General features: G+C 36.9%; 1 protein-coding gene and 1 long non-coding RNA gene across 4 annotated transcripts; one reads left to right on the top strand and one right to left on the bottom strand.

Annotated features, from left to right (window-relative positions):
* Positions 1 to 2,004: 2,004 nt before the first annotated feature.
* Positions 2,005 to 5,866, bottom strand: LOC136245589 (uncharacterized). Of its 2 annotated transcripts, XR_010695968.1 has the most exons (4): positions 5,561 to 5,866; positions 3,572 to 4,017; positions 2,405 to 3,016; positions 2,005 to 2,349 (listed from the first exon to the last, which is right to left on the bottom strand). It is a non-coding gene; the product is annotated as an uncharacterized lncRNA (long non-coding RNA). The 2 variants fall into 2 exon arrangements; XR_010695967.1 differs by having other exon boundaries at positions 2,005 to 3,016.
* Positions 5,867 to 7,083: 1,217 nt separating this feature from the next.
* LOC136245741 (probable serine/threonine-protein kinase roco5) lies at positions 7,084 to 19,933 on the top strand. 2 transcript variants are annotated; one of them, XM_066037222.1, is made up of 7 exons: positions 7,084 to 8,004; positions 8,088 to 8,216; positions 9,892 to 10,068; positions 15,198 to 15,413; positions 15,905 to 16,120; positions 16,624 to 16,848; positions 18,881 to 19,933. In XM_066037222.1, exons 1-7 carry the CDS (start codon positions 7,117 to 7,119, stop codon positions 19,850 to 19,852), a joined length of 2,823 nt encoding a protein of 940 aa, XP_065893294.1. In that variant the 5' UTR covers positions 7,084 to 7,116; the 3' UTR covers positions 19,853 to 19,933. The 2 variants fall into 2 exon arrangements, with proteins under 2 accessions (XP_065893294.1, XP_065893295.1); XM_066037223.1 differs by lacking the exon at positions 15,198 to 15,413.
* Positions 19,934 to 26,443: the final 6,510 nt, after the last annotated feature.

Here is a 26,443-nt window from a genome sequence, read left to right as displayed (position 1 = left end):
CTATGAATCCAGGCATTGCAGTGTCCCTCACAGAACGCAGCCTCTTCTCCTTCAGTGGTTGATGAGTACTCTACAATTAGTGTGTCACATACTTGGCATATGTCCTCAGATATGTCTTCTTCACTTCTGTCCTTTTGCTTCTTACCGCAGCTGGGTGGAGTAAAATCAGCAGGCCCCTTCCCCTCCCTAGTGCCTTTCTGCTTTCTTGGAGATGCAGACTTATTAGTAGACATTGTAGTTATGGCACGAAAATAGTCAGATGATTGAAATTCCGCTAAATATTGCCTACCAAAATCAGCAAAATCTAACTGAAGTACGTACTCTGTATAGTGGTGATAAGACTTTTCTTGTCCTGTAACACGAAAACAACAATGAACTGAGGTGCCCTTGCTTGGTATCAGGTTAAGAACATGCCTGTCCAAAATGAAGAAAACTAATCCCACAATCGTTACTATAGATGGGTGAGTCAGTGATAGTGTTTGCACTGTCAGTAGATCCAGAAAAATTTTTTAATTTTCTTGTATTAATACAGCACTTGTAAAACATTCTCAAAGCCTTTCTTTACCGTGAAGGTATGGGGTTTCAGTTAAGACCATCATTATTAAATTCCTTGTTTCCCGTCACCACCCGCATCAATTTTTAGGCAGCCGCACCAAATTTTAATTATTTGATTATAGATCACGTGAATGCACTATTTCATGATAGAAGGAGGCACAGAGTGACCAAGCTTTAAGGTAAATGCATTAGCTGTGCATATAAACATAGCAGAAGAGTGAAAGACCCTCCACTCTTGTTCAGCTAGGTGCATGGGTGTACAGTCCTGCATGCAGCATGGCAGCCTTCAAGATCGATATACTCTAATAGAGCAGTCAGGTATATACTCTAATAGAGCAGTCAGGTATACTCTAATAGAACATGCCTGTAAATATATCCATGTCCATATGAAGACATTCCAATATTAAATGCAAAACTTAGCATGGCCTTATACTGCTATAGCTTTGGTGTGCAGTGCTTAAAGATATAGAGCTCCAGTAATTTATCACTTGTGTTATGCAAAATGAATTCATGCTATGCATGTTTGTATAGTTATATTGTTTTGATTGTAAGTCATTCCATTTGTATCAGTGGATTCATGGCACAGTGAGATATAACCATCACTTATAGATTACTATATGTGTCTCTATGTGTTATGCTGTCTGTTTCCACTAGGTGACTTTATCTAGTACTATCTTCATCCCAGGGGCACTCAATGCATCATAATTAGTGTACTTTTTGCATAATATATATAGCAATTTGCTGAGTTTTGATTTATTAAAATATTGAAAGTCTCTCAGCGGCTGGGGGCTGTGCCCCCAGCTTCTAGTAACACAATGCTGGTGTTGGAACTTCCCTTCAAAAACTCCTGGCTACGCCCTAGTATGGTGATCCAATGTGGTCTCATTTTGGATCCAGAATTTCCATTTAAGTGCCTCAGTCTATTGTGTCATGTTTTAGAAATCAAGTGTCGTTTCTCTTGCAAAAATAAGGCATTCTCTGAGGCCATTCTTGATAATTCCTCCTTTTCCTTGGAACATGACAGTAGCACTTTAAGAAGATTACATGCATGTACTATTATCAAGTTCAACTGCAAATGAAACCATGCCATGTACATGCAATACTGTGATTGTGTAGCTTGGAGGGAAGATGAAATAATTTTAGAGCTGGATTCTGATTTTATTGACTCTGCTATACTTGATGTCGAGCCATTTATTAAATTAGCCATATTGCCTCAATTAGTGGGAAAGTGGTTTAGAAAGGAACCAATAATGCCACTACAGTCGTCAGGCAGTACAGCTATTAGTGATGCAGATGGTACAAGCTCAATTGTTGTATAAGCGAAGTAGATTCTACTGGCTCTCAGGTTGGTTGGTGAGGTGGATGCCACTGCTAGCTTTAGGAACAATGATGTCCATGTTTCTTCAAGTTCTTTTACTGACCAGCAAGGGTATACTGTTATTACGGTAAAGGGGAAGATTATGATGACATGATTTGCTGTGATAGCAGGGACTGTGTGATAAAATTGTTTCATTTTCGTACTTACAAATAACTGGAAAAGTTGGCCAAAAGGAAAATATTATTGTCCAGACTGCCACAAGCTAAGGAGCTCATGGAAATCAAAGAAGACAAAATATCACTAATACATGTACATTTCAATAACATATAAATATCAACAATGCACATTATTTCACATACTAAACATAAATATTAACAGTGTACATTATATAAAAAATAGTTAAAATGGTACTACCAATCACAACAATTACATAGTGCACCTATTTTATCAATAGGAGATATGCTCTCCTTCATCACCTGTATACATATTAATAGAAAGAGTTGATCGCAATATCAAAAACATTTGCCTCACCAGCCCAATGACTCTTTCAACATCCTAACTTGAGACAGCTGGCAAGCAGTGTCAATTTACCTAGTAAAAGGATGTATCTTGACTTTGCACAGTGCAGCCTGATCAATTGTGAAGCCACAATCCGCTAAAATGACATCTCCAGGCAACAGTGTTGAAAGTAGAGCACAGTTTGCAGCCTTTTGAGTGATGCATGCCTATTAACAGTATATGCATGTGTTATGCTTCTTATAAGTTTGAGCTCTTGTCATGCCAAATCTTGATGTGGAATATTTAAGCATTACTTCATCAAAGTAATTAAGAGCTGATCAAACATGGCACAGCCAGAAAAATGGCATTCAGGTATATAGCTAGCAAAACTGCAAAAGACGGCAGTCCGGTATAAAACTTCACCTGCTTACTGTTGTCTTCTAAACTCTATCTGTCAGTTGATTGTAACCAATTGACCTTTATGTTCAGTTTGGCTTCTCTTGTTCTCAGTTCAAGCTCTTCCACGGTCTTATACTTCTGGAGTAGTTCTTCATTATTTCTTGTGTAGTTCATCATAGTCTAATTTAAATATTTCTTAAGCTCGTTGTAATCTGTTCAGTTCATCCAACCTCAACACACCTCATCCTATTGTACAAGATAGTTAATCATTTATTACTGGTCCCAAATCGCTGTCTGCCATCATTAAATCAAACTGCTACCAGAACCCATCACGATCAGAAATTTAATCATATACAATCTTCAATAAACACGTGTCTCTATTCATTCCTACCCAGAACTATTCCCCATTGGAACAATCTATGTATCCCAAATCTATCTACCATTGATCTTGAAACATTTAAACAATCAACTATTCCTACTTTATAATTGTAACTTAGCACTTATTGTATTTATTGTAATTTAGTACTCATTGTAATTCTAGCACTTATTGTAACTTACCACTTACTGTAATTTAGCCCTAATTTTGACCTAACACCTATTGTAACTTAGCACTTATTGTAACTTAGTACTAATCATTATTGTAACTTAAACTATAGGCACTTATGTTATTGTAACTTAAACTAGGCACTTAGCTATGTGTACGTACCGTGTACATTAGCGTAAAAACCCTGTCGGGTGTTTGCTAATCAATAAATACATGTAAATAAATAAATAACATTTTTCTTACTCTAGCTCGTTCACCTTCTCAGTTTCTTCTTCTATTAACTGTGACAATCTCTCCCTCTCATCTTCTTCACATTGTCTCTTCCTCTCCTCCTCTAATCTTTGCTGGCGGCTGTTCCTTCTTCTTCCAGTTTTCTCGCTCCTGCTAGACTCTGCATTCCTTTGCTTTTACCTTTTGCTACTACTGATTCAGTTATCAGAGAGTTCTCGGTCTGTTCCAGTATCCCGGGAAGCTGTTCTTCTTTGAAAATCCGCGACTAACCGGCGAGCTTCCATTTTTGTCTCATCGGACTGTCAACACGTTTGAAGATAGAGAGGACGTACTTCGATGTAAACTGGTTGTCACGTAGCCACTCTTTTTCTCCATTATTGACTGCATGTTTACCGGCTATATGTAGGGTTTCCAACTCAAAATAGGAAGGTGCTTCCTTTTGTTGTTTCTGGTGATTTTCACACAGACTGACCTTTATGATAAAGCAAACAAGTGCTAATTTATTATTAGATTATTTGTAGCATTGGGTATCAACATAAGTTTAGCACACAAAAGTATACAAAAAGTAGTCATGTAACCAAAAATATCATAATAGTTAAATTGGGCAGCTTACTAGAAAATCACTGTATTTTGGGGTGACTGAAGTCACAAATGACTCACAATTAGTGTATTTTCTTGCCTTATAATGAAGAATCCTACATCTTGTAGTGCTATAGCACATCTTCTATTTATTTATTTTATTAATGCTTTACAGCACAAGTGCTGAAGGTCTGTAGGACACCTGGTCCTACAGCCTGCTCAAAGACTTTAGCTACTTAAGGTGTGTTTGAAAAGTTGGAGAAAGGAGAAAAAATCCATGACTGGACCTAGGTAGCCTCGAACCTGCAGCCATCCGATTTATGGCTGTAATGGGATTTTTCGCCACGTGACCACTTTTTTGGGTATTTACAGTTAAAACTGCATTGATATTGAAAGTAATAGACAGTTTAATAATATACTAGCACTTGTTTATTTTGTCTTTAGGTCAGCCTGCATGAAAATCATCAGAAATAATGAAAAAACTGAGGTATCATCTTATTTTGCAGTGGAAATTCTATATGAAGGGATTTTTGGTCACGTAACCACTTTTTGGACATTTACATATGTTAGAATTGTGCTGATAGTGACTGCTGCAAACATTCCAATAACAAATTAGCACTTTTTTTGCTTTATCTTAAAGGTAAATCTGTGTGAAAATCTCCAAAAAACAACAAAATGAAGCACCTTCCTATTTTGAGTGGAAACCCTACTATATGACTGTATGCTTCACTGGGTAGCTCAGGCTAGATTCTTTCTGCTGACATGGAGTCAGGCTAGCACTGCAATCCATATTATTTCTTCGATCCGGATCTTTTGGAAAGTATAAAAACTCAATCCACTTCCTTTCGCACATAGATTAGAACAATTCACAGCACAACACTCCCTGCCGCCGCGTCCGGCCTAGTTTGCATGGCCGCATCTTTCATCCTCTATGCCAAATGGCGGAGCAGCCCTAACGCGTGTCTTAAATTAGTGAGAGCTAGGCACTTATAAATAATTACCACGCCCTCTGATGAGCCCTGTAGAAATACTAACAACAACCCGATTATGATAACGATGCTTAACACAAATTATTTACCAACGCAAAATATATAATTCGCAAAAATATAGTCCAAACACTAAAATAATTAAGTATACCAAATGATTTATTGAATATGCCAAATACTTCATTGAATATACCAAATAATTCATTGAACATACCAAATAATTCATTGAACATACCAAATACTTCATTGAACATATCAAATAATTCATTGAATATACCAAATAATTCATTGAACATACCAAATAATTCATTGAACATACCAAATACTTCATTGCACATACCAAATAATTCATTGCACATACCAAATAATTCATTGCACATACCAAATAATTCATTGAACATAGCTATCAAATAATCATTTTGAAACAAATGGCCTACCATAGAATCGTACCTGGAACCGCTGCTTCATAACACCGCCCTTCGCTACAGTTTTGTAGGCAGTATGTAAGGTCTCTCTTGTGGCTACGAAGTAGAATCTCCACACAATTCGGACGAAATCTTGAGCACAGTGACGGGAACTCAAACCGGAACTTAATTTACTATCCGTAAACTTCTGCGCACTCCCGCGCACTGGGATATAAAACAGTTATATCCCGTATACTCGGATGATATCATTGTTATTACACTCGTCCTCGGCTCCGCCTCGGACTCGTGTAATAACAATGATATCACCCTCGTACCGGGATATAACTATAACTTATTGCTTTACTATCATGCAATACTCCAGCTTGTTTCAGTACTTTTTATCAATGTGCTATGGCCCATAGCTACACTATAGTCCAAATTTTTTTTGTGTGTGCGTGTAGACTTTTTATCAAGAAGTACCCCTCTAGATATTGTATATATGTCTCATTGATCTGGTTGTTTACTATTAGCCGTGAACTAACGCCTTGTAAATCTCAGCAAAACACACTTATTGACGTTAAAATTCATTTGCCACATCACTCGGCTATTTCATCAATATCTTTTTGCAGAAGAGTCTGTATTTGTATTTTAAGGATAAAGGCTTATGCCTATACATCCATAAACAAATTATCTTCTTCATCACTGAATAGTTGCTAATAGTCGTATCGATGATGAGATGTTACCGTTTTGAACATGAGAGAAATTTTTATTTGCTTTTTAAAGAGAATAATGGCTGCCTATACTGTTAGTACAGTGAAACCTGTCTAATCAGGTCACTGCATAAAGAGGTCACATGTCTAAACTGGCCATTATAAAAATCCCCACATGTGTCAACTGTGTACAAAGTGACCTGTTTAATGCAGCCACCTCCTTATAATGAGGTCAGAAAATTTTGTCCCTATGATGACCGGAATAAACAGGTTTCACTGTATATGAAAAGTTTTGAGGCCAGTAGAAAACTTTTGTAGATGAGCGACTATTCGGAGGAAAATTTTCGTTTACTATAGCTAATTATTTACATAATTACTGGATTCGAAGGAAAAACATTGCAAGAAATGGAGGTCATTATTGAATGCTCTATTAGAGAGTTTTAAAACTATTTCAGCCTGCATCAGAGCATAGCTAAGTGTCTTTGATCTCTGCTATTACAGTCCTCTTATAGTGTAATGTAAGCTGACATATAGGTAAAATTATTCATTGCAATAATGAATCACATTAACAAAATGCCTTGTGAAGAAATTCAATGTGCCTTCGCAAGGCCTCTTATGAATATATTTGGAACTTGTATGGCTTTCATTAGTTAAATAAGCTGCTAGCTGACCACCTGTAAGGGAATTACAAGTATATGGTTTCCTGCTGAATTACTCTTAAGACAACAGGAGAAATATTTTTAAATATCATCAAAACTCTCTAATAAAGCAGTCTCAAATTTCTTGTAACGAGTTCGTAGCTAGGTGAAAAATGATCAACCACCTGACGGCGCCCGCCTAATTGTTGCGTGGGGGGGCGCTTATTTGTGGGAGCACGAAGTTGAAAACTATAATGAGTGACTTAGAACAAACGCTAAAGCAAGTAACTCTCGCAGCAGTTGATTCTGATGGCAGAGAATTAGGGCGTGGTGCATATGCAAAGGTTTTCACCGTAAAGTATCGCGAAATTGTTTATGCTGCAAAAGAGATTCATTCAATACTGGTGGAAGGAGTCGGGGAAGAACAAAAGCAGGCAATAAAGAAGACTTTCTTACGTGAATGCTACCAATGCAGCACCTTGCATCACGAAAACATCGTGCAGTTTATTGGAATATGCTATCTCCGTAGAGATTCGTATCTTCCCGTCATGATTATGGAGTTGATGGATCGCAGCTTGACGTCCTTTGTCAGTGACAAGCGCTCGGACCAGCCTAAAGTTCACATTAAAGTGAAACTTTCCATTCTGCTGGACGTATCACGTGGTCTCACTTACCTACACTCACGTGATCCACCAATAATGCACCGTGATTTATCTCCCAATAATGTGATGTTGACTGACAAACTGGTGGCTAAAATCGGAGACTTGGGTGTGGCTAAAGTGATCCAAGCTGACAGCAAGCAGACAAAAAGTAAACTAACAACAGCTCCAGGGACTGCAGACTTCATGCCACTCGAGTCACTCACTGACAATCCCGAGTATGACACTTCACTAGATATATTCTCATTTGGTGGTGTAATGTTATTTCTGATCAATGAAGAATGGCCTACTCCAACAGCAGCAGTAAAATATGATCCTAAGACACGACGTCTCAAAGCTTTCACTGAAGTAGAACGCCGTAGGAAGTATTTAGATAAGATGGTGGGAAAGCAGACTGATGAATTGAAGTTGCTAGTGAGCTGCTGTCTGGATGATGATCCAAAGATGCGTCCAAATACAACAAACTTATCTGACTCACTTAAGGTAACCTGCCTGTCTAATAGTGGTATTGTGTTGCACATATTAGCAATTTAGCCATATAAGAAAAAGAAACAATTTTTCTATAGGTTATTGCTGATGGTTCCACAAAGTTATTGCATACCAAATTTTCAGACATAAAACTGAAGCCCAGCAGTAGCATGCCTGATCTTTCCAGTATTCAATCACCTCCGCTTCCACCACGTCCAGGATATGAGGTACGTGACTAACTCATACCAGAACATGACATGTATAATTTGATGTTTGAACTTAACTTTAATCATATATACAATAACATATCTAGACTATAGTATGGTATGAGTTTATTGCTTTTGCTGCCAGAGGCAGAAAGTCTGGGATATGCCTTCTTTAGACATATGAAGAAGTTTGCTACATGGCATGGATATTATTACAGAACACTGTAATTTTCACAAACTAACCTGCAGAACTAATTCACAGTGCTTTTGTAACAATAATGTAGTGAAGGTTAATTGCTGTCAAGGCATCGAAATAGCTTAGAGCATCCCTTTCCAAATATCCGCTATTCAATTTGCCATAGAACAAGTTGATGTGCTACTTCTAAAAACCAGGCGCCATGCAGCTAGCTAACTCATCTGGAATAACTATAGACAGTATATACTACTATGAATTAACCAACTATGTATTACTACTTTACAATAGGGTAGTTTGGGTTGTGCAATAATATAATTAGCTATTTCTCGTATTTCGTAATTCATGAAATATTCGTAATTCGTTCAATTACGTTGCTATGCACTGCTAAGGAAGCGTTTGTTAAATAAACCGCTTTTACCAACATATTACGCACAAAACTATCTTCTAAACTGTTTTATAGTGTGACTAACGTGTTTTTTCCCACAAATTCTCTCGACAAAGCCTCAAAGCTGCTCTTCATTTTCGTTCGCGTACGTAAGGGATACGCCCCCTTTCAACTCGAAGCGATAGACTATTCCTGGCAGTGTACGAGGCCTGCACCATTGTTTTTCAGTTGCTAAATGCCTGAAAACCTCAAGGGGAAGGTAGTCTGAGGAAGTCACCACACCCGTATTTCAGTCCGCCGAAAAGAAACCACCTCAGAGCAAAGTTCACCTGTGCAAAAGTTTAATACAGACTTCATTTCACTTTTACTTCTTACGTAAAAGCTTCTTTTACCGTTATTAAACGATTTTGCTCACGTGGGTGCGTACGGACAAACATAGGTAGATAGGTAGATAGATAGGTACACACACACACTTTTACGAAAATAATTTCAGTAAACCAGGTGCACGCCCACAGCCGGCCTTCGGCCGGCTGTGGGTGTGCGCCTGGTTTAAAAAGTAGGTAATTTTCAACCTTAAAATGATGAGCTTAAATTTCCTCTGATTGCCTTCTACTATAGCTCATTTTAATCACTATTCACTACTCTTTCCAAACCTGGTCCAAAAGCTGAGGTATCTATCACGTGTTGTGGGTTATTATACCTTTTATTGTATGCCCCCATAATGCCCAATACAAAATGTATGGGGAAATTTGCTACACCTGGTCAGTTTAGGCCATTTTGACGAGCCAAACTTTCTGTGAATTCTTTTGGCATCATTGTACTTGCAGAGAGTTGCTCTACACATATCAAATTCAGAAAGTTACTAAACAGACTTGAGGTAGGCGGTACACGATAATTAATTTAATTTTTAATGGTTTTTCAATCGAAATGTATTGGACATTCCTGTTCCAACTGGCATTTTTGCCATGAACAAAGGTATAGCAAATGTCTGCAAACTTCTTGATATGCTTAAAAAGACAGAAAGTTTGGGACATGCCTTCTTTAGACAAATTGTTATGTCAACTTGCAATTGCTAGCATTTCAATGCGGTTGTAAAAATTGGTACTGTTTTGCAGAATATTTACCGGAGTCCTCAAATGAGTAGAAGGGGACCTTTGTTGAGGTTTGATGATGATGATGATGATGATCCGCCACCAATTCCACCATATTCACTAAGATGTGTAAAGCCCCCACTCTCGTTACATCTCTTGAAATCTTCACCAGCTATTTCCATTAAGAGACCAAAATCACAGGTGGGTATACATACATATAGCTACGTATATTCTGTATTCTACCAGATAAAAAGGCTATATATTATGCAGAACTTGACATCATAATCTTGCCATAGACCCTTCCCTGTATACATTATACTGTCTTGGCAGCAAAATATCACCCAAAACGGCTTCTCTGGCATCACCCAAGTTTCAAGTGCCTCTAAAAATTAATGATATTGTGTTGTTGATGTTAAGACTGTTAAGAACACTTTAAAAAACTCAACTAAGATTCAACAGTGAAGACAGTGATGTTTCATTACCACATACTACAACTGTAATCATAGATTATAGGGTAACTGTATACACAGAGCATTTTTTAGTTTATAGAACAGGTGTAAAGCATCGTTGAAACTGGGTCTGGTCATCCAGGTCAACCAGGTCACATTTTGTCCAGGTCATCCGGGTCAGACTTGCTTTTAAAAATTATCTGAGTCTGACCAGGATTGGATCACGTGTAAAGCAAATTGTTTAGTTGGATGGTACAGAAGTGTATAAATGCATCATAGTCAAGTCTTGATACAACTCAGCTTCATGAGCCATGCCCACTTTTCGGATGACTACCTACCATATGTGCAGCCACACCCATTTATCGGTGATATTAAAGTCTACAGGTATGCATGAAACCATGCTCATAGCTGCCTGCTAACTTATGTGGAGCCACGCCCACTAATCGATTGTTATTGTACGGGATAGGTCAAGGCTAGTTTCTTTCGTGAACCATGCCTACTTTATATCGGGAATGTGTCATACTTTTTAAAATTATGGTGTGTTAGGTATGCACAAAGCCATGTCTTGCTTTTGCAAACTTACATGGAATCATGCCCATCGTTAAGTGTGGACACCCTCTTGCTTAATGTGCTAGTCGGCACTCAAAACATAGCATGCCTCACTTTAAATTAATCCGGGTCAAATCCAGGTCGGACCCGGATTGCTATCTGGGTCAACAGTAGTGACCCGGCTTCAACGCCGGTGTAAAGTAAGTATGCAAATAGTTGTGTTATTCATCATCTTGAAAATTATTATTTGATTGATTCATGATTAAAGGAGAAGTCATTTAGCTACTTTTATGCATCTCAGATTTACTGCTGCACAGTGGGCTTGCGCCAATTACAATGACGGGGCATTTGGGGCAAATGCCCCTCCCTTTGTGGAGGACAGTAGCTATGGGTGAAGGAGCCATAGCTATTTCTTTTGATTGCAGTACTAAATCTTGTCAGGCCAAAATCAATATAGAACTCATGATAAATATGCATATTACTACCATTTCTATCCCACTGAAGCCATACATCAAAGTAAAAAACTGAGAGTATATGGTAGTTAAATCTCAGTACATATATGGAAATTACACATTAAGTTAAAAGAAGTGCAATCAAAGCAAATTGAAGCCATACACACCATACCATCTACAAGTTCAGCAAAATTTGAAGCCATACACACTGTAAAACTACATGTTCAGCAAAACTTGAAGCCATATCATTACAAAACTAAGCCATACACAACTGACATGCTTATTAACACATTGTTTATGAACTTGACTACTTTAAAGTGTGGGATAGAAGCTAGCTAAACCCCCACCTGCACTTGTAGGATATCTAGTTATCAACACCTCAGCTTCGCCTCTGGTTAACAAAGATATGATTTCCTACTCCTGGTGAGGTTTAACCAAGAGTACATAATATTTATATGAGGAAGAGTGTCTAACTTGAATACATTCACCAAACACCCTGGGTAAAGTAACAGCTCAGCCTTTTGGCTTTACCCTCATCATCATAAATCAACAATTCTCTATTTCCAGTGAAGGTGATGGTTTGATGAGAGGTGAACTTTGGTGAACTTTACTCAGGGGTGTTTGTACAGGCCATACTGAGAGTACTCTCCCCATATAAATATTATATACTCTTGGTTTAACTATAACATATTATTCAAACTCACTTGAAACCAATGTCAAAGCAGCTGTCAAACTGTCACTTGATGCACTAAGTACTTCTAAAATTAATTATCATGTGGCTGGTGTTTAAGCATTCACAACCTTTAAACAGTTTTTTGACTTTACAAAGGTCAAAACAGTGAGACACTACTAAGAGGTTATTTGTTGCTTCAAAATACAGCAACTAACTGTTTCTGGTCCTGGCTGAATGCAAAATTGGATGAGGGTGGGAAGGTTTGGGCATTATGTCATTATTTATTGTAAACATGGAAGACACTATATTTAGCACTCAAACCACAAAGACTCCAAGATTCTATACTATCATATTCTTGCTCATGTAGGTATAAAATGCCACATCAGCGTTGAAACCGGGTCGGGTCATCCGGGTCACATTTTCTCCGGGTCATCCGGGTCTGACCCGGTTTACAATTTATCCGGGTCTGACCCGGATTGGATCACGTGAGAAACGAAATTGTTCGTTTGACGACGTGGAATTTATAAACGCTATCGTGTAGCTCTTTCGTGAGCCACGCCCACTTATCGCATTACCAACATATGCTCAGCCACGCCTATTTGTTAGTAAGTGCAGTATGTAGCATGAAACTGAGGGTATCTATGGTGAGGGGTAGCTATTGTCAGTAGGTGAAGACCCTTTTTTTTTTTTTTTGGTCTTCGGTCTTCAACCTACAGCTAGGCTGAAGTTGCAATATTTACTCAACACGAACCGAACGCTCAAAATGTAGACTCGTTCGCTCGCCCGAGACTAGCCGAAACACGTCTCGGCTTGTAATTAATCCGGGTCACATCCAGATCAATCCAGGTCAAATCCAGGTCTGACCTGGATTGCTATCCGGGTCAGTGGGTCATCCGGGTCAGCAGTAGTAACCCGGTTTCAACGTTGTGCCACATTGGTACAGTTTACAAATTTTGTACAAACATTAAATAAATCTACATCAGTGGCTTCTAACAGTAACCACCTGCTTACATGATGTGCATTAAATAGAATTGTGCATGTGCAATTCTACTAATAATGGGCTGTCTAATAGCTTATGCAGCATGGACCAGAAACAGGATCTAACAAGGGAATCTGTATGCTCAACTCCTCCCCTCCTCCAAACCACTTACAACTTAGCCTGTTTCAGTTTGTGCCTGGATCCTCCCCTGAGTTATTCTGGCATAATTTTAAGCAAGCATTATGCCAGCATAATAGGACGATTTTAATTAAATGTGCAATGTGCGTGCCAAAATACAGCAAAACATGAACACACTACACCTTAGTACTGCATTTCACATCATTATTATTATTATTATTATTATTGTTTTCTTGGCTGATTATTCACAATTCGTGGAAATAAGATCAAGATACTCTAATAGAGCAGTCACTTTACTCTAATACAGCAGCCAGCCAGCTCTAGAGCATAATCTTGATTTTAAGAGCATAATTTTGAGCATAATAAGCTGGGTTTTAGCACTGTTCAAAAACACAATAGGCTATTTTCAAAGCATAATTTGGCTCAAACCTAATGCACAGTCCATTTTCTCCACCTTCTATTCTAAGCTTTTGACAGGTTACTGACTAATAATTGTAATTCTTAAACTGACTTTAAGCAAATCAGCACATACAGCAAAGTAACTACAACACAACAAAAATTGCACCAGTAACAAATAAAAGTGTCTGTCTCTATCAGGACACACAATAGTGTGCTGTATGGCCAAGTACAGATATATTGCATGCAAGTGTGTATTTTACAGGAACCAAGAAAACACCGTTTTCATGTATCCATAGCTCAATAGTGTCTGAACAGAAATTAACTATTTTTGCTATGGAAACTCCTGTAAGGCATCTCATATGTCAAATTTGAGTAGAATCTGCCCAGCCATCACTGAGATATGTGCTTTCAAAGTTCATCTTATTTACTTTGCAATTTTCTTCTTAATCTTCTTATGTATTCTTCTTCTTCGTTTTCTTTCTGCAAAGTTTAGAAAAATTGCAATAACTTGTATGCTTTTGTCAATTTACTTAACATTTTGAGAGCAGTAAGAGCATATTTACAGCACAATTTTTGTACAGATTGAATTAATGGGAGTTAATTGCCAAAGAAATTTTACAGGGTATTTCACTTAATTGAATAACCTGAAATTGATCTGTACATGAAGTAACTATTAGTACAAACCTTTTGTGGTTTGAAAACACTGAGAGTATGTAAACCAAAAACCAAATATGTGAAACAAGTGTGATTAAGATACTCTAATAGAACAGTCACCTAGAAGTAAAAGTTGTGGGTGCTCAAAATGTGTGTAATTTATTAGAGTACGTATACTGCAAAAACATAGAAGCAGGCTATATCAAGACACACAGTAGTGTGTTGCGTGTCAAGTACAGCTGGTGCAGGCGTGCAACAGAAAAGTGTGTATTGTACAGAACCAAGAAAATGCTATTTTCTAGTACTGATCCGTAACTTGATAGTGCCTTAAAGGTTACTAACCATGGGAACTTCCGAAGGGTAAGGCACCTCCCATTCCAAATTTGAGTTCAATCGACCCAGCCATCACTGAGATACATTCCTTCAAAGTTTGTCCTATTTTCTTGATGGTTCAGCTTAGCATCCTGTACAGGATTCAGTTGTGTAACACGTCACCCTAATAACTACATGGTAGTCAGTTTATTCAGTTTCAAATTTACAATAGATTTACACATTAATAGCAGCCTTTGATGATCCCTATACAAATAAAAAGAAACCTTCTTAGAATGGTTTTGTGGCTTGCAATTACAAAAAGAAGTGATATCTCAAAACAGCCAACCTGTAAAAAGGGTGTGGCCCTCCAAAAAGGCCAGGGTGAAAAAGTTATGAAATCAAACATGGCAGTCAAGTAAGCTTGTGAACAACTGTAATAGTATTGTTACATATAGTAAATTTTATTAATGTGGCTGCTGTCAGAGATATATAATTTTTGTCATTTTTGTGGCATGAATTTTTGTAGGCAAGGATTTATACTATAGCATAACTATTCTCTTTATTATTATTCTGTCAAATCCAGGATTAAATTAGCTAGGATATATTCACAGCATAATTGGTGGGTTGCCTAATGGTTATAGATGTTTACAACATATATTATGTCTATACAACTTTTCAGCAATGATTATTTACGTACCTGTAATATTATTGTTATCTTATTATAGCTTGCTGTACACTCCTCACTCAGAGATAATCTATCTGAAACATCAACGAGTGATGATCCCCCACCAATTCCACCTCATTCACCAACTCATAGACGTCGCTCACCCATTCCATGTCATGTAGATTCTCTACCCATCAATCATGAAAGCTGTGAAACAGTCCAACATGTTAAGCATTCTGAATCACTGCCATCTACCAGCACCGTTAGACCAGAAAAAGTAAGTAGTTTAATTCATCATGGGTGATTGAATATTTGATGATTTGATCTATTTCACAGGCTATATATTTTTCTGTTTTCCACCATTTTATTATAGTAAACATGCTTTTAACTTGTACACTGATTAATTAGTTATGGGGTATATCACGTGGTACTCTCCTTTTGAAAAGCAATTCTTTGTAAGAGACATGATTTACATACATAGGAGTACTATCTCCTAATGTAAATAATTCATACATAGTGACTGCAAAGATAGAATTGGAAAAGGTACTAAGGAACTTATATACTAACTCTGAGAAGCTGAGTTCTTAGCATAGTATCCCACTATTGTACCATTAAGTTAGTTGCTCTCCAGGTGAGACACATCTATAGTCAAATTTGTAATTTTGTGATAAGTACGTACCAGCCTATTGTACTAATTGTCCTATTGTTGCTTTGCTACACTGCCAAAATTCAACTTATTATTCTAATATTATTGTTATCTTATTATAGCTTGCTGTACACTCCTCACTCAGAGATAATCTATCTGAAACATCAACGAGTGATGATCCTCCACCAATTCCACCTCATTTACCAACTCATAGACGTCGCTCACCCATTCCATGTCATGTAGATTCTCTACCCATCAATCATGAAAGCTGTGAAGCAGTCCAACATGTTAAGCATTCTGAATCACTGCCATCTACCAGCACCGTTAGACCAGAAAAGGTAATTTATAAGTAGTTTAATTCATCATGGGTGATTGAATATTTGATGTATTTCACAGGCTATATATTTTTTTCTGTTTTCCACCATTTTATTATAGTAAACATGCTTTTAACTTGTACACTGATTAATTAGCTATGGGGTATATCACGTGGTACTCTCCTTTTGAAAAGCAATTCTTTGTAAGAGACATGATTTACATACATAGGAGTACTATCTCCTAATGTAATAATTCATACATAGTGACTGCAAAGATAGAATTGGAAAAGGTACTAAGGAACTTATATACTAATTCTGAGAAGCTGAGTTCTTAGCATAGTATGCCACTATTGTACCATTAAGTTAGTTGCTCTCCAGGTGAGACACGTCTATAATCATAGTTATTAGAATTTATAATTTTGTGATAAGTACGTACCAGCCTATTGTTGTACTAATTGTCCTATTGTTGCTTTTCTACACTGCCAAATTCAACTTATTGTTCTAATATTATTGTTATCTTATTATAGCTTGCTGTACACTCCTCACTCAGAGATAATCTATCTGAAACATCAACGAGTGATGATCCTCCACCAATTCCACGTCATTCACCAACTCATACACGTCGCCCACCCATTCCATGTCGTGTAGATTCTCTACCCATCAATCATGTAAGCTGTGAAACAATTCAACATCTTAAGCGTTCTGAATCACTGCCATCTACCAGCACTGTTGAACCAGAAAAACCAGTAAAAGTAAGTATAGTTTAATTCTGTGTAAGTCTATCCAAATCACACTTCAATAGTTTCAACTTTTATGTACGTATCTGTTTCCCATCAAATAAAATAGAAATTTGAATAGTGTAGTAGTAGTATTGAGAGTGCACACACTTGTGGTGGGATGAACACCACCTGTGCTTTTTATGAATCAGGAAAACAGTTGAAGGCTATAGAGGTGTGCTGGATCCTTACTGGCTGTAATGTATCAAACTCAACTCGTAAATCATCCAGCCAACTGATTGATTTGATTTTTTGTTTAAACTCATGATGTTCGGCATAGCTGTTCTTCCACGTCAGAGTACACTGAGACACATACAAATACACAAGTACAAAACTGAAAAGCATACAAGACATGACAAATAAAAAGCAACACAATTAAATAATACACACATTTACCTATTATTAGTCATATAGTGAGTCTTCGTTAAAGTAACAAATTCTCCATGCTTGCGGGGCACTTCAAATGGTAACTTATTCCACCAGCAAGTGGCACTATGTTGAAATTATTACTGTGCCAATCCACCCACCTTCTTACTGTTGCTTCCTGTCAAGCCAGGGCCAGAAATCACCATTAATTTTGGCTTGTTAGATTAGATTATCCCTTTTTGCCAAAGACACGGATACACAAAAGGCATATAGGCTGCTAACGTGCTCCCCACACAAAGTACAAACATACATACACATGAAATTTACAATTAAAATGGATAAGACACATAAAAAATAACAAAACAGTAAAGTTACACAACAAGAAAACGACAAAGTGCAGCATAGGGAATATACTGAAATGCCTATAACTGGACAATACAAGCACTATATCAACAGATACTGCAAGGCTAAGAGAAAGACTACTATTGCCATACCTGTCACAACACCCTGGCTCATACAGCAAGCCTTGTGTAGTTTGAACAATGCTGAGGCTTATAACCAATAGTCTGGTGGTGTAGCTACTTAATGGTTATGTTACACATTGTGTGATTTAAATTGGTTTTATTAAATCTGGTCACATGGGATGATGGTATGCGCATGCATTCCTTCTGTGTGTATTAGTGTGTTGGTCCAGTCCTGGGTGACGTACGGATGGGACTGTAAGTATCCACACCATCAATAAGTCATGGTATGGCAATAGTAGTCTTTCTCTTAGCCTTACAGTTTCTGCTGATATAGTGCTTGTATTGTCCAGTTATACATTTCAGAAAGCCTTACACTCAAAATAAGATGGAGACTGATGTTTAAGAGTAGGAGACCACTAGTAATAACAATGGTGTAGTGCAGGTACTACTTAAGGGTGCTATGTGAAGTATTGTCATGATTCAAATGGATAATCACATCTACAAAATATGCAATCAATGTGTAGTGTGCATCAGCGTTGAAACCGGGTCAGGTCAACCGGGTCACATTTTCTCCGGGTCATCCAGGTCCGACCCGGTTTACAAATTATCCGGGTCTGACCCGGATTGGATCATGTGAGAAATGAAATTTTTTGTTTGAAGACGTGGAAACTTATAAACGCTATCGCGTAGCTCTTTCATAAGCCACGCCCACTTATCGTTTTACCAACATATGCTCAGCTACGCCCATTTATTAGTAAGTGCAGTATGTAGCATGAAATTGAGGGTATCTATGGTGAGGGGTAGCTATTGTCAGTAGGTGATGACCTTTTTTTTTTTGGTCTTCAACCTACAGCTAGGCTGAAGTTGCAATATTTACTCAACATGAATTGAACGCTCAAAACGTAGTCACGCTTGCTCGCTCGAGACTAGCCGAAACATAGCTCTTATCGCATGCCTCGGCTTTAATTAATCCGGGTCACATCCGGGTCAGTGGGTCATCCGGGTCAGCAGTAGTGACCTGGTTTCAATGCTGGTGTGCATCTATAATAATCTCCACTACACATGCGTGTCTTACAACATAATAGTGCATGATAGCATTATAGACTATGCAATGCACAAAACTCTTACATTTGAGAGTGTGGCATTATTTAAGTAAATTGATGTGTATGATTTTATAGGCATTGCCACTAGTATCAGCACTAGAGAGTGGACAGTGTCACATCAAGTGGACAAGATGTGCTGATCTACCACATAAAATGTATGGAGCGTCTGTGGCTGGAGATAATGAGAACGTTTATGTCACAGATACTAACAGTCCATGTCACATTCCCAGAAATATTGTTTACTGTTATGATATCTCAATGCATCAGTGGAAGGAATTGCCTGAACCAGAACAGTATTATTTTGTGTTACTGATGGTCAATGGGCAATTGACTGCCATCGGTGGACTAGACTTCATTACACTTAATCAGACTAGTAAAGTTTCAACCTTCAGTAAATTGAATAACAGTTGGATTTCTCTCTACCCTAACTTGCTTATACCCAGATCCAAGCCAGGAGCAGTTGTACACTGTGACCATGTGATAGTAGCTGGTGGACAAACAAGTGATGGTATTGCTGATGATATTGAAATACTCAATTGGAAACAACTTCCTTTAATGTGGAAAAGAGCAAGTGTCTATTTGCCTTGTCCTATGTTTGCAATGCATTTGACTATTTGTGAAGAAGATTTATACATTGTTGGTTACGACGATGATAAAACAACATACCAAAATGTACATTTCATAAACATAACCACAGTGGTTTCCTTGGATAATTCAGCTCTAAATAGTCATGTGGATTCTCTGTGGAGCAAACTACCTAGCATTCCTCTTACCAGAGCAGGTGTAGCTTCTACTTGTCCTATATTAATAGCTGGTGGAAGTTTTAAAGGAGTAATAACTTCTAATATTTTTATTTATGATAGCCATGATCAGATATGGACCAAGGTAGCTTCCCTCACTAGTCCAAGATCCAATGTAGCCATAGCCACAATCAACAACACCACCATCATGGTTATTGGAGGATACAGTAAGGGTGGGAGTGCTGAAGCTGCTGCTGAATCATCACTGACCACAGTAGAACTGGGAGAAGCTGAGAGTATACATTAGACATGTACTTACAGTTGCACTTGTGCTATAACTTTGTTGTGAACAGACACTGAAAGTTGTATGATTTGTATTGTAACAATAGCCTTTAGAGCACTACGGGTTTATTAAGTTTTGTTGGGGATCTAAAGGGGAATTAACTTGTTTGCAGTAGCATATCCGGTTACAGTGGTCATTATTTTCTTTTGTCCCACATTTTATTTAAAAGATGGGGGAAGTTTAGTTAAGTATGAAGCTTGATTGAGTTTATATAGCAACAGGAGGTCTGGGGCATGGTCCTCCAGACACTGTAGCCTTTCGATAAAAAGATGATTAAATTTCTATGAAGTTGTATGGAAGTATTTTGACTTAAATCTAGACATAAAGTTTGAGAACATATCAATTCAGCCACAAGAAGTTGAGTTTAAAAATAGTTTTCCAAAACACTAACAAAGTACTTTTATGGGTCAATGCAAATGCATAAAGGGTATATTGTATCATTTTTGCTATAGCAGGATGTTTGAAAGAACAACACAGAGACAGGAATAGAAATAGTCAATTTTCTAGGCAATAGTGGCCATAATGGTCGTCACCAAAGGTCAAATCTGTGATGCCACTATTATTTAAAAACATGTCACATGGAGTACTGTCCATGTGGAACATTTCATCATTGACGAAACACTGCACAATATTAAGGATATTAGGGGTACACCACTACATTAAGAAGGGCTTCTACATTTAGTGTGGTGTGATTGCTTCCATCTGCTTGTTGTACAGAAGGAAAAATGGCTATGAACAATGTGATGATAGTTTGGTTGATGAATTTGCTGCAACCTTCAGCTACTTCAGTCAGATGCATGTTAATTTGTAATAATACCACTTTGACACCTCAGATAAAATGCAACCACAAGGTTATATTTCACATATTGCCATGGGTTTGAGTTTAACATGTTAGTTAGGGGGCATTGTTGTGAAGCAAAAGAAGTGAGTGAGTCAGCATTGCATAGTTCAGTTACTACGCATCACTAAATAATCATTTTTGCAATGTGGGGATTGTTTTTCTACAGAGTACATTTCAACTGCATGAAAAGATGCCTCAAACATTCCCAACCTATATATGTTTAAGTGTTAATTTATTTCGGCACCTTAGGTTACTTTATTCATCCACAAAGTGCATGATTATTTGGTTTAAAATGGTTGCTGCTGCTGCGTAAACTTAACCTAAATCAATGCAAGCAAGTGGTTCATTGTTCATTATACCATGGCCACAAGGAATTTGCCTGATATATATATGCCCGTGCCCTCAGGCCGCATGGGCATATATATCAGGAAAATCCCTTGTAGCCATGGCATAAGTAATATATACCACTCTGGTATGCTTACCTAATAGGTACAAACCTGCATTCACCACATTACTTTTATACAGAAGTTTGCAAACATCAATTGTGGGTTTAAATTGTATGCACAAAAAGAAATGATTGTGGGCTTCACTAGTTGTAGTGATTACGCAGCAGCAGCAACCACAATAAACACAAGGTCCCAGGTTTCATGCCCAGTTGCTGGTACATGATACCATGATATAATGGCCACAACATTCTTATTAACCAGATGACTGTAGCTGCAGTAAACAGATCACTTTGTACATTAAAATTTGGGGGTTTTCAAGTTAGCTAGTTTAGATATATACGTGACCTTAACTTATATAGCCTAAGCAAAGACTTTATCACCTTGTGCATGTGGCATATCTATGTGCAGTATATGTGCAACAGCTGCATTCAGCTTAAACTGACTTTTTGCTTTTCTTGGAATTGCTATTGTGTATGGATATATTAGTGATGAAAATTGCAAACTACAAACATGCATACCACAAGTTTGCTAGTATTTACAACACATGTTCACTTAAAGTCATCACAAACTAGTTCATCCTGATACTCATTGTAATTGTATGTATGCTCAGGAATACCAAGCAGTGAAATGTTATTATTATCTAGTGTTTCATTAGTGCTATCTTCTTTTTCACACTCTGTAGTGCAGTCACAACATTACAGTGACATGTGTAGGTGAGGAAGTGATAGTAAACAACTGAGCAAAACTGAATAACTGCAATACTCATCATGACATTTGAAACAGCAGAGAAAATTCTACTGTTACCCTGACAAGAAGCCGTGTGTAGTACAGTGAGGTTGATGAGCAGTAAAAGTTTTTGGATATTGACAAGTGTATTTTTATGTGGCTGCATGTAGTCATTAGCAGCACTAAAAACAATCAGGATTACAATAACCTGATATTTGTTTGAAATGCATATAGTGCAAAATATAAACTCCTTAAAATAATATCAACTCCTATCCAGTAATAGTATTTGTCCTTGTATGATCCCTGATATGCATTCAGTAAAGGCTTGAACTGATATATTATCCTAAACTGTGATAAGTACCTTGTAAATAGTAAAATGATGTTGAAAGGAATTAATAGTAAGAACAACACAAGACATGTGATGAACAATATGGTAAACTTTAATCCAAACAATGGCATCAATAGACCACACTAACTGTTGATCACCACTTGGTAGTTTTGTTATGGTAGAATAAGAGAACAAGACTGTTAATACAACTCTGAGAACACTAGTGTAGGATAGCAGGAATAGTGTAGCAAGTACAGGAAGAGATCTGGTATATGTTAATATTCTAGAGGAGTATCGACTTGATATAATAATTATAGTAGCAATGATTATGAGATAGAATGGAAAGAAAAACTGTAACCACATCTTAGCATAGGTATCCATTCCATTGTAGAAACATGTCTCAATACCCAAGTTCAAGTTGGCAAAAGAAATAAACACTCTCAGTGGTTTAAATACATTGTCATTTACTAGGAACACAGAATCATTAATGCTTATGACATTAGCATAAAATATTATTCCAGTGATAGTTCCATTAGTTACTGTGAGGTTGAGAAGATATAGTAATATTACCAGAACAATTTCAGCCACTATTACTATGAGAGTGATGAGGATATGTACATTAGTACACTTCATACACCTTGATGATCCAAATACCATACTAAGTGAATGTTGACATTGTGAACACAACATACTAGTCCTGTTAAACTGACACTGTAAATCAGGATTGTGTAAATTAAGATGTGATGAGTGCGGTAGACAGTAATCCATTGGACAATTACTGGATACTAAATATTTAGTGTTATTAGAGTTTGTATGAGTAATCCAAGTGTTAGCAGGATGGTGGATGGCTGGTTGATCAATATCACATGTGTCTATATGAACGTCATCAGTATAGAGAATAGGGTCACAGTTACACACTCCATCTTGTAGTGTAAACCCAGGTGGACATCTCATCAACTTCATTTGTAAATTTTATGCAAATATGGCTCAGCTGTTAAGAATAGTTCACATTCATCATCAACCTCTGGAACAATTGTAAAGTTGTTGGTGGTTTGATTAATACTAAAGTGATTAGTGATAGTTTGAACTAACTCGTTCTGATGAGCAACCTTGCAAGCTGAGCTTGGAAGAAGTTTGTTGTGTGTCTCTGCAAATATAATTGGGTACCGTGTGTCAAAGCTATCATTGTATGCTTTGCACAAATATGCATTCAACTGTTGTCCTGGATATATTGGTCCCAGTAAATCAGTGTTGCAATTTATGGTACAATAGCATTTCTAAAGCAAAGACAAACATGCTTCAGCCGTTGTTGAAGAACTTGATTAGCAGGCCTAGGCACTCATAAAGCTGCTTTATAATTTGCCGGTTTATTGTTCCGGGATGGTAAATGGTGAAAGCTGAAAAAGCTAACCGTTTACAGTGTAAGGTGAGGAGTAATGGGAAAATCTTTGTTATATTTTGTGATGTGAAATAAACAGAAATGATGATGGTATAATGTGTTGGTAAAACTGTTTTGTTTGTTTTTGTCATATACTGGAACAAACATACTGGAAAAGGATTGTTTATATAATAATCAGATATAATTACAATTGGAAAATAATATCAATGACCTTTAGTGGTAGCTACACATTAACAGTAGCTACACACTGCACATGTCATAATATATAAACATATAGCCTGACACTTACATAAGTGAATTTCAATATGACTGATACCACATATTGTTGATCTTATTTCAAGTCACTAACTGAAGCAAACACTATCCACAATGAACCAAAACAATAACATAACTAGTCATAAGTAACTCAACTGATGTTTTTGTATGTGCTTCACATTCACTAATTCCCATACAATACAATGAATATGTAAGCAAGTATGAATGCATTTATTGGAAGTATTAAGTGATGTATATGTGATGCTGTCTTACTGTCCTATCATGCAGGTTACATGCTATTTTATAGTTTCTACGAAACTTTATAGACAGTACGTAAATCACATCATTTACCAGACATAAAAGTTTATATGGATAGTGCTGATCAAGACTAATCCCGCCACCCTTGAAATTCTAGTCTCTGGCTTTGTCAACTACACAAACCTTAAACTTGTTTAGGAATTCTGTGATGTGTTTATGGTGTGTCCATAACATTTGAAGGCCAAGCGAGGACTAGTAAGAAAAAAATTGTAATTCTCAGGTAGACCAGTAGATATTGAACAAGAAAGTACTGTGATATTTTGCCCAATAAAGTGCTGTTGCTTGGCAGCCAACAAAATTCTTGAATTTACTACAAACTTCATATCTCAAATAGTGATGTACTCTTGGAGACTGTACCATGGACATTTGGACAACTCCATTTTTAGCGGTAAAAGTAATATACACATGCTGTTGCCATGGCTGGTTCAGTTACCATGCTTTAAAATATTTAAATGTATAGTTTTGAGGATTACTGATCAGCCCACATGTTTGATTGTGTACACAATTTTATACAATCAAATGTATGGGTTGATTAGTATGTATAAACCACAAATTGTGTTTGAATGTTTCTAATGGAGTGGAACACATGATACATTGAACTATGATTGCATGTATGTGGTAGAATTTATTTATCATTGTCAGTTTGTAATTTTCTACAAATGAGAGGGTGCCTATCATGATGACTTGGAGGTGTTAGTTGGGTACAGTCAAGCTCAATGGTACCATTGCAGCAACCATATACTCCCTCTACTTGATATAATATTACTATTTCAGTATGTTTTCTGCTTAAGACTCAATGGTATTGATTGATAGCAAGTCATTACTTGCACAGAATGAGCAACAAACATTTGCTATGGATCTTTACTCAGTTGCATATCAACAACTTCATAATTTTTTGTACTGTACTGTCATTGTCTTCCACAGTTAAGCCATGTAACATGTATGTGTTTTACATGCTACCTTGCTACGTCATGTCAACCTACACACACAAAGAAAATTAAAATAATGAGAAATTATACAGACATCTAATAGCCCACTATAGTTAGTTTGCAGATGTTATAGTTTAAAAATCAAAAAACTATAAAATACTAAAATGCAGGATACAAAGTAGCACTAAGTGCATTGTACAAACTATTCTAAGATAAAGTGTGTGTATTTACAAAGCAATACAATCCTGTTCTATTGATAGCTATTACTTGAAATTCACACCCATGAGATAAATCTTTTACTCAACTCAAATTATTTACTATATATGGGCTTCTAAGCCTCAACCCAAATCACATCATAATCATCATATTGTTGTTTTACAATAAACAATGTAGTTACACCACATAACACACCAGCTATCAAATAAACATCAACCACTGAAAATCAATATGGTATATTCATACAGTGAAAGTGTTGAGATTATTAGTGCCGACTGCAAAGTTTGGCTGTCTTGACATGACTTTAACTATTGTATTAGATTCTGAAGCTAACAATGAATGACCAGTCTATAACATTTTACGGTTTATATTAAAGAATCAATGATTTACCTGATAAAGTTGCGATGTATACCTATATACTTTATTAGAATACATATCACAATAAATAAAGGTGTATTGTGATTGCACATCGAAGAAGCACAGCTAAGACTCGTTATACTAATAAACCAAATTGTACGTAATTTAGTTGTGGTCATAAATCAACACATTATTTTATTCCACATTTTAATTCAATTGTGAAGCATTCTCTGAATTGCTGAAGCTGTTGGCTCAGTCTGTGAATTGTAATAATAGGCAGTATGAGTTTTGTCAAATTACAGAGGGAGTGAGCATAGCAGTTATGCTTTGAAAATAACTTCTTATATGCTTTTGAGCATTGCTATTATGCTGAAAATTATGTCAAAATCATGTTCGAGAGCTAACTGTTTTATTAGAGTATATCAGCATTTCCTGACTTCTGTATCGGAGTTACTACTTTATTAGAGAAACTGGAATGTATTCCACCAAGTGTGAATGTCAAAATGTTTTTGACATGAAACGTGTAGTAATAATGTGTAGTGTGTTCATACTTCTGGCTTGTGCAAAAATACTGAAAATTGTCCTATAATGCTTGATGTTTTTGCTAGACTGTTGTGCTTGAAATTATGCTGACATAATTGATGCAAGCCTACATTAGGTACCTGCCAATTATATATCCTAGCACAAAGTTGAGTATGGTAGGTGTTTGAAGCATTTATAATGCATAATAAACAAAGATA

The sequence above is a fragment of the Dysidea avara genome, chromosome 15, assembly GCF_963678975.1.
Source record: "Dysidea avara chromosome 15, odDysAvar1.4, whole genome shotgun sequence".
In the NCBI taxonomy this organism is placed as follows: domain Eukaryota; kingdom Metazoa; phylum Porifera; class Demospongiae; order Dictyoceratida; family Dysideidae; genus Dysidea; species Dysidea avara.
This window is presented reverse-complemented; position numbering and strand designations above follow the sequence as displayed.